This window comes from Mandrillus leucophaeus, unplaced genomic scaffold (genome assembly GCF_000951045.1).
Source record: "Mandrillus leucophaeus isolate KB7577 unplaced genomic scaffold, Mleu.le_1.0 Scaffold13, whole genome shotgun sequence".
Classification (NCBI taxonomy): Eukaryota; Metazoa; Chordata; class Mammalia; order Primates; family Cercopithecidae; genus Mandrillus; species Mandrillus leucophaeus.
In genome coordinates this window covers 4,347,890-4,357,133 of record NW_012101254.1, presented here as the reverse complement: position 1 = coordinate 4,357,133, position 9,244 = coordinate 4,347,890, and the positions used below count along the sequence as shown (strand labels likewise).

Sequence of the window (9,244 nt, the reverse complement as noted above, 5' to 3'; positions counted from 1 at the left end):
TGAATGCTACTTCTCTGGGATCCAGATGCAAATGGGAGTGAACAAGCTGGGCTTGAATGCTACTTCTCTGGGATCCAGGGAGAAAAATCCAGGAAGACATAGGAGGACCACATCCTCCATAACATCAGCCCTACACTCAGCTTTCCTCTACCAGAGCAGAAAGGATATTCTATTTTCCAACTTTTGACTTCCTCCCATCTGCCCCACCCTTCCTTGTCCCAGCTCACCTTGGCAGCAATGCCTGCTTCATAGAAGGCTTTGTCTACAGGTAGTAGCTGGGTGTGACGCAAGAGTGAAACAGAAAGTCTGGCAGCCACAGTTTCCTGGGATTAAAGTCAAAGCATTATGAATATGACACTAAAGTGACTGAGCTACCAGACCAATGATCCTGTAAGGCAGCCACAGAACTGAAAAACAACAATTATTATTAAACTGCTCTGGATCTCAAGCTGTTCTGGTCTTAGGTTGGTTTTTTTTTTTCTTTCTTTCCTTTTTTCTTTTCTCTGAACAACAGACCTGGGCCTAAGTTCAATTCTTTTTTTTTTTTTTTAGGACAGTGTCTCACTCTGTCACCCAGGCTGGAGTGCAGTGGTGCCATCTCAGCTCATTGCAACCTCTGCCTCCCGGATTCAAGCAATTCTCGTGCCTCAGCCTCCTGAGTAGCTGGGACTACAAGCGTACACTAGCACACCTGGCTAATTTTTATATTTTTAGTAGAGATGGGGTTTCACCACGTTGGCCAGGCTGGTCTCGAACTCTTGGCCACAAGTGATCCACCCGCCTCGGCCTCCCAAAGTGCTGGGATTACAGGGGTGAGCCACTGTGCCCGGCCACCTAGATTATTTCTAAGGTTCTTTCCACTTGTAGAATTCTATTGTCCAAATACATTAAATAAATATACAGTGAACAATCACAAATAAGCCCAAAATATGTGTACATTATAAGAGGTGAATAAATAAATCATGGGATTTGGATGTTTAAACATAATGAGGCTGAGGCTGTGTGGGCACAGAGCCCTAAGAAGGTCAGAAGAAGAAAACCTCAGCAAGGGCTAAAGATTTGTTTAGACAGAAGAGAAGCTGAAAGAGAGGTGGGGAGATTCAAGAGCCCAAGCTGAAGAATCCAGAATGAATCAATTCAGCTTTATACATTTGCAGATGAGCCCTTCTGACTGAGTGCTCCTCTGCCCTCCTACATCTCACCAGCTGTTTGACACTCTGGGCCGCAGAGCGCGTGGCATAGTAATGAGCAATCAGCAGCATCGTCTTGAACTCCTCATGGGCTGGAGAGTTTGCCTCACTGGACTTCACCAGGTTTTCACACTAGAGGAGGGAGACAGCACAGCCTGGCTCAGGGATCAGAGGAGTGCCAGGGCCATAGAGAGGTCTCTGATGGCCACCTGGCAGAGGAAGGTAAAATACATCTGAGAATAAAGGTTTATGTGCATGAAAGAAGAGATGAGGACAAGGACAGACAGAGCAGCCCCTTCACTCCTGTCGACACAACTTCCTCACCAGGTTGAAGAGGACATCTCGAAGATCAGCCCAGCTATGATAGGCCTCGGCACAGTTGGTTCCAGGAGAGCTCACCATGTCAGTGAAGATCCTTTTGTAGATATTGAAGTTCTAGAGGTAGAGGGGAGAAGGGCATCTGAGAAGGGCAAAGCTAGAAGAGAAAGTCAGTGGGAGTGGGGCCAAAGGGAGGAGAAACAGGCTCTGTGTGTAGAAATGGGTATGTGTGTGTGTGCAAGAGCTGGGAGACAGTGGCAGATTATTAAGTGCTGATTATTTTTAATGAAATGAATTATTTTTAAGTGCTGATTATTTTTTATGAAAAGAGGAAGAAACTTTCTTAGCTGGTGCTGTGTGAGTGTGGGCAACTGTACAAATGTAAATGCAGAGTCACAACATTAATGGGCTGTGACTCTCAATCAGGCAGCAGTGTTCATTCTCTGGAGGAAGTCAGTAAAGGCCCTAGAGGTATGTGCAGGATTCAGCTCTGAAAGACAGGTGCCTGTGTATTTACTAACAGCATGGGGAGCTCCATGGGTGTTTCTTCAAACAGAAGTTGAAAGTTTCTGCAAACTTCTCCCCTTGCTCTTAGCAAATACACAGCCTCCAGAGAGGCTGTACCTTTCTGGAGATGCACTGGGGGCTCTGGGCATGATGTTCTCTAAGGATAGAATCCTCTGAGAAGATAGTTCCTGAGAAAATAGGTGGTTCTAGAAGTGAAAAGAGTTTCCTTGTGGAAACATTCAATCCAAGGAGAAGGCTGGTACCTGTGGGTTAGCAGGGGCTCCGTGCTGTACATATAGGGCCAATGCCTGGGCAGAGTTACCCTCCCGGATCAAGTGAGTTGCATACAAAGCCACGTACTTGTGCAGAATCTTGTAGTTCTGTACAGGGGTGGAGGAAAAGCATGCGTGAAGTTGGGATCAGCAAGACCAAGCAGTGAGGTGACTTGAGGCCATGTATTTGTTGAGGAGACAAAGGGCGTATGCAAACCTCTGACCCCAGTTTCAGATTGAGCTTATCTGATGCCCATTAGAAATCTTTGGGCTTTGGGTTTTTGTGGAGGTAGGAGAGATGCAGCTTTGAAGCAGGTGGGGAATCAAGGGAAAATGTAAAGGAAAACTGGGAATGGGAAGACAGCAGTACCTGCTTGGTAGCTGTTTCAATGCACTTGTCCCACTGGCCCTGCTCCACATACAGGTCCAAAGCAGCTATCACATCCACACCCACCAGCTGGGTCAATGGAAGACAGAGTTACAAGAGAAAAGAGATGACATGAGGGAAAGAAGAGGGAGAGAATCTTGTGAGTCTCTCCCTGCATTCTGCCTCCTGCTAATTCTGCAAGTCTCACCGAGTCCACTTTGCCCTGGTTCTTGAGGAACTCTTTATAATGCTGGTCCACATAGTCTTCGTACCTGTGAAGATGTTCAGAGAGCTCCATCTTCATATTCCAGAATACCAACCCTCCCCATAAGACTTTCTCCCAGTCTTTACAAAAGGAAGTAAAAGAGAATTTCCCGGTAAGAAGGGGTTACAAGCTTACCTGGGATCTAACTCCTTAGCTACACGCTTAGCCTTGTTCCACTCCTCACCCTCGATGAAAGCATCAATTGCTTCCTTGACAAGGTCCAGATTCAGATACAGCTCTGCAGCCTGCACAATGGGAAATCAGCATGGAGACTTTCTCCTTGCTCCCAGTCTTCCCGCTGTGAGCTCTCCCATCTGTTTCCCCAGGACTGCAAGCGTTGCCCACCAGGAGGCCCACTTCATACACCTTCCTGGGTGCAGATGTCACCCTTGCACCCATCTCTGTGAAATCTATTTCTGTTCCATCCCATCACCCTGCTTACTGCACTGTGCTTTCCAATTCCAATCAGCTGGGGTCCTACAGCCAGAACGACCTCCATATTACGTTGAGGAGGCAGAAACTTGATGGAGAGTTCGGCTGCCTGAGTGGTTGAAGAGAAGATGGAAATGGGTAGGAGAGACAAATACCACTGAGTCCTCAGCCTGATCCATTTCATACATTTTTCTCCTCCAGATGCCAACTTTTTCTCTTACTCTCTCCTTCAACCTTGTACCCTCCTGGGCAGAGCCTGACCCACGGTCCATTAAATCCTTTAATTAGCCATCAGTGGACCTATCTTTCCTCTCAGTTCATTAACTCTTTCAGACACTTCCTGTGCTGCCCGAGGTCACTGCATTTGAACCTTCCACCTTTGACAAAATCATTTTCAAGGTCTTTGTCATAAGTAAAATCTTTGTAGCAGAGTACAGAGAAAGGACTCCTAAAATGAGGAGTCCAGGGCATTCTGTAACTATTTGTGTTGGGCTTTTATGAGCTTTGGTTTCTTCATTCATACACACTGGATTTTGAAGACTTAGTGTAAAAAAAGAATGGAAAACATCTAAATAATGTGTGTGAGTACATGTTGAAATGGTAGTATTTATTTAATTTTTTTGAGACAGAGTCTCGCTATGTCGCCCAGGCTGGAGTGAAGTGGCATAATCTCAGCTCACTGCAACCTCTGCCTCCCAGGTTCAAGCAATTCTCTTGCCTCAGCCTCCTGAGTAGCTCGGATTACAGGCCCCGCCCCCTGCCACCATGCCCAGGTAAGTTTTGTATTTTTGGTAGAGACGGGTTTCACCATGTTGGCCAGGCTGGTCTCAAACTCCTGACCTCAAGTGATCTGCCCGCCTTGGCCTCCCAAAGTTCTGGGATTACAGGCATGAACCACTGTGCCCAGACGAAATGGTGGTATTTTAGATATGCTGTGTTAAACAAAATATATTACAATTATTTTCACGTTTCTTTTTACTCTTTTTAAACGTGGCTACTAGAAAATTTAAATGACATGTATGGCTTACATTTGTGGCCTGCATTATATTTCTAGTGCCAGTGCTGGAATAGATGATCTTGATGATACCTTTCAACACTTAAAACTCAGAAATTCTACAAAACCAAGTGTTCTATGAGATCATACTGTTTCCATTAGGACGCTGACATCTTCACCAGATTTCAATTTCCACACAATCCAATTTAGCTGTAGTTTATGCTAATCCCCTCTGGTCTTTCCCTCACCTGTTCTTGCCTCCCTTTCTTACTGCTAAGCCCTTCAAAGCTTAATCTGCCCTGTCCGCATCAGGAAGCCATCTTCTGACTAATATGAAGAAGGTACAGTCATGCCATGCTCCCAAGTTACACATATCAGATACTCAATACTGCCAATTAAAATCTGCTAGAACCTCAAAACCAATCATCAGCCCCTCTTTCTACTTCTCTCCCTCTAACTTCTAGGGGTTATTCAATTATAAGACCTCAAAAGGCTGGGCACAGTGGCTCACGCCTGTAATCCCAGCACTCTGGGAGGCCGAGGAGGGTGGATCACGAGGTCAGGAGATTGAGACCATCCTGGCTAACACAGTGAAACCCCGTCTCTACTAAGAAAAATACAACAAAATCAGCTGGGTGTGGTGGCGGGTGCCTGTAGTCCCAGCTACTCAGGAGGCTGTGGCAGGAGTATGGCGTGAACCCGGGAGGCGGAGCTTGCAGTGAGCTGAGATCACACCACTGCACTACAGCCTGGGCGACAGAGCAAGACTCTGTCTCAAAAAACAAACAAACAAACAAAAACTCAAAAACCTAAGGGAAATTTTGCAGGGCCATCACCATACAAACATGTCATTTAGATGGCCAGTCAATTTCACCCTCTTCATGACCCCCACCCACCAGATTTCACTGTATCTAAGGTGCACTTAAACTATATGTGCATCCACCAACATGGCACATGTATACATACATAACAAACCTGCATGTTGTGTACATGTACCCTAGAACTTAAAGTATAAAAAAAACTATACGTGCATCCCAATTTTAAAGATATTAAAATATAATTATACATATATGCCACTGTTAACTTTATGTATCAATTTGACTGGGCTACAGGGTATCCAGGTATTTGGTCAGACATTATTCTGGGTGTTTCTGTAAGTGTTTTTGGATGAGGTTAACATTTAAATTGGTAGACTGAGTAAAGCAAATTGCCCTCTCTACTGTAGGTAGACCTCATCTGATCATTTCAAGGCGTGAACAGAACATACAGGCTGGCTCCTTCCCAAGTTAGAGAGAATTCTTCCTGTTTGACTGCCTTTCAACTGGGACACTGGCTTCTTCCTGCCTTCAGATTTGAACTGAAACATCAGCTCTTCCTGGGACTCAAGCTTGCTGGCCTTCAAACAGGAACTACACCATCAGTTCTCCTGGGTTTTCAGTTTGCCAGTTCACCTGCAGATCTTGGGCCTTGTCTATCTTCATAACTGCATGAGCCACTTCCTTTTAATAAATCTCTTCATGTACACGTACACACATATACCTACAGTCATGCATTGTCTAATGATGGGTATGTTCTGAGAAATATGTCCTTAGGGGATTTCATCATTATGTAAACATCGCAGCACAAACCTAGATGGTATAGTCTACTATACATCAAGGTAGAGGTTGCGTAGAACTTATTGCTCCTAGGCTACAAACCTGTACAGCACACTTCTGTACTGACTACTGTAGGCAATCATAACACAATGGTAAGTATTTGTATACTGAAACCTATCTAAGGCCAGGCGTGGGATCATCTCAAGTGATCCACCCACCTCGGCTTCCAAAGTGCTACAATTATAGGCGTGAGCCACCACGCCCACCCATGTGGTCTACTGTTGACCAAAACGTTGTTATATGGCATATGACTGTATATATCCTGCTGGTTTCTCCAATATAGTATGTCTTATTATTTGTGACACATACTGGCCTGGCTTAATTTGCTGGAGGCTTCTTTTCAGGAAATGTTGGGTGGGGGAGATGGAGCCCATGCTTTTTTCATGTTCCCTGTCTGGCCAGTTCCTGTGCATGGAGTTGCCCTTCCAGCTCCTATCCAAGTCCTCCCTCCTTCTTCACAGAGGCTTCCTGACCCCTCTAGCCCACAGAGATCTCACTGTTCTCTGAACTCTACTTTAAATCATGCACTTTAGTCTTTACTCAGATATGATATTAATTGAGCCATGTGTTGGTCTAACTCCCCTAACTTTTGGCTGTCAGGGTCTGTCTTATATCTGCTTTTACAGCCTTCAGAGGTTCTGGCTCTATCATCCAGCAGGCACTTCACAGATTCCTGCTACCTGACTGAAAAGAAAAAGACACAAGAGGAAAGAGCTGCAGATGTGAGAAGTGGAGCTGAGTGTGAATACAGGCCTAGGGAGAAGGAACACCAGAAAAGGCCTGCTGCCCTCACCTTCATCCAGCACTTCTCCGCCAGTCCGCTGTTCCCAGAGTCTCGCACTTTGAGGTAGCAGTCCACAGCATGGCTGTACTCTCCAGCCTGCTCCCAGTGTCGAGCTTGTTCCACGAGTCCCTCCACACCCCTGTGGAGATGAGAACGCTGGGACTTGGCATGGGGGTGGGGAGCAGCGTGCTCTATCCTGTGCATGCCTCATGACCCTCCCAGCCCTGCCAATGCTGCCTGGACCTCTAGCCTCATACCTGGCCCCCTTCTTAGTAGCTTCCCGCTCATACTCTTCCTGCAGAGCCTCCAGCTGGCTGGGCACATAGTCCTTGCAGATCCGTAGAGCGTCACTCCATAATCCAGCCTCCTGCTCAGATTTCCAGGTATCAAGAGGGCAGAGGCAGGCATGACAGCTTCCCACTGCCACACAGGTGCTCTGGCCCACAGACTCCTGGGTCCTTGGACCTCTCTTCTCCTTCCTCTTTCCTGTCTTTCCCACTCCCCAATACTAACCTCCCTGATCTTTCTTCATACCAGGGGTCAGTGTGGCTCTCTGTGGGCTCTCAGAACCTCTTCCCCTCCCCTCATGGCCCTGCATCCAGTGCCCCACCTTATAATAATTGAGGGCCAGGCCTGGTCTCTGGGCCCGGAGCAGCAGCCCTTCTGCTTTCTGAAAGTCCTTCTCCTCCAAGGCCCCCTGGGCCTGTCCCACAAGCACCTCGGCGACACTGTCAGGGTCGTGGGCCTCAGCCACACGCTGAGCTGCCTCCCAATCCTGGTTATGGACAAACCTGCCTCCGGATGGGGACAGAGGAGAGACTGAGTATAGGACTGAGGCCCCAGTAGTGGGAGACAAACAGCCATGTCACTGAGGGGTGTAACACTGATTTGTTCTAGGTTTGAGTGAAGGTCAAGAGAATCATGAAAGATCCTGGGACTGTGACTGGGGAAACAGGATTAAGGAATGTATGGGGTAACTCACATGAGGACTGCTTCCTTGGGTTTACCAGCTCTGATGAATTCAGCTTCAGCCTCTTTGAATTTCCCCTACAGGGAGAGCAAGGCAGCCGTGCATGGTGAGAAGGAGACTGGCATCACAGGCAGGCATGAGCCTGGGGGTATGCACACCCAGGAGCAGTGCACTAGGGGATGGAGTAAGAGGGCTCTGCGGTCAGGGTCCAAGTCACACCCATACCTCATCCTCTAGGAACATAGCATATTTGAGATGAACCTCGGGGGTTTTGTGCTTGAGGGCCAGCCGAGAGAGTTCAAAGGCAAATTCAAAGGAGCTGAAACAGAAAGTGCAGATAAGGTTTTCTTTCTTCATGCTTCCATTCAAAAAGGGAACAAGACAAGACAAAACAGAAAGGACAGAGTTGAGGGGAGAAAAAGTGACAGATTTAAGGATAACGGATATGAAGTGACAGAAGAGCATAGAGAGATAAAAAGGAAGACAGGCAGGCAGCCCTGTGAAGACCACGTCACTGTCAGTGTGGATCAAGAGATGTCTGGAAAAGCCTATGCCTTCCCTGCGGCCAGCTGCTCCTGAGGAAGGAGTTTGGGCCTGCAAAGGGTAAGGGAGGAGTGAGCCTCGCAGCCCTACGCTGACGGGGCTAGGAGGACTCCTGGTGCTCACCACCTCCTCCTGAGCTCCAGCTACATTAGCAGAAATATAGTCTCTCCAAAATATGAGCAAGACCACCCTCAGCATCAGACTCCATGATTGGCATCGATAACAGTAGCTTAAGAAAAGTTCACTTTGCTCTTTTGGCTATCTTTCTGTGCCGCCACAATGGTGTGCATGAATGTCCTGGCTGATGCGCTCAAGAGCATCAACAATGCCGGAAAGAGAGGCAAACGCCAGGTCCTTATTAGGCTGTGCTCCAAAGTCATCGTCTGGTTTCTAATTGTGATGCTGAAGTATCGTAAATTGGTGATTTTGAAATCATTAATGATCACAGCTAGGAAAACTGCTGTGAACCTCACAGGCAGGCTAAACAAGTGTACAGTGATCAGCCCCAGATTTGACGTGCAACTCAGAGATCTACAAAAATGGCAGAATAATCTGCTCCCATCCTGCCAGTTTGGTTTTATTGTACTGACAACCTCAGCTGGCATCATGGACCATGAAGAAGCAAGACAACACATACGAGGGAAAATCCTGTGATTCTTTTTCTAGAGATGTAATACATATTTACAAATAAAATGCCTCATGGACTCTGGTGCTTCCAAAAAAAAGAAAAGTTCAGCCGGGTGCAGTGGCTCACGCCTGTAATCCCAGCAATTTGGGAGGCCAAAGTGGGCGGATCACTAGGTCAAGAGATCAAGACCATCCTGGCAAACATGGTGAAACCCCATCCCTACTGAAAATACAAAAATTAGCTGAGCGTGGTGGCACGTGCCTGTAGTCCCTGCTACTTGGGAGGCTGAGGCAGGAGAATCATTTGAACCAGGAGGCGG

At 47.1% G+C, this 9,244-nt stretch overlaps 1 protein-coding gene across 1 annotated transcript in view; it reads right to left on the bottom strand.

Annotated features, from left to right (window-relative positions):
* The window catches only part of IFT172 (intraflagellar transport 172), a 55,774-nt gene that overhangs the window by 10,136 nt on the left and 36,394 nt on the right, over window positions 1-9,244 (bottom strand). Inside the window, exons 31-43 of the mRNA XM_011972732.1 lie at window positions 7,980-8,073; window positions 7,767-7,831; window positions 7,395-7,575; window positions 7,042-7,151; window positions 6,794-6,923; window positions 3,362-3,460; window positions 3,055-3,164; window positions 2,863-2,926; window positions 2,658-2,744; window positions 2,279-2,395; window positions 1,515-1,625; window positions 1,203-1,322; window positions 228-323 (exon numbers count right to left, since the gene is read on the bottom strand). Of these exons, the coding sequence (XP_011828122.1) occupies window positions 228-323; window positions 1,203-1,322; window positions 1,515-1,625; window positions 2,279-2,395; window positions 2,658-2,744; window positions 2,863-2,926; window positions 3,055-3,164; window positions 3,362-3,460; window positions 6,794-6,923; window positions 7,042-7,151; window positions 7,395-7,575; window positions 7,767-7,831; window positions 7,980-8,073 (1,384 nt within the window). The remainder of the gene's footprint in view (window positions 1-227; window positions 324-1,202; window positions 1,323-1,514; window positions 1,626-2,278; window positions 2,396-2,657; window positions 2,745-2,862; window positions 2,927-3,054; window positions 3,165-3,361; window positions 3,461-6,793; window positions 6,924-7,041; window positions 7,152-7,394; window positions 7,576-7,766; window positions 7,832-7,979; window positions 8,074-9,244) is intronic.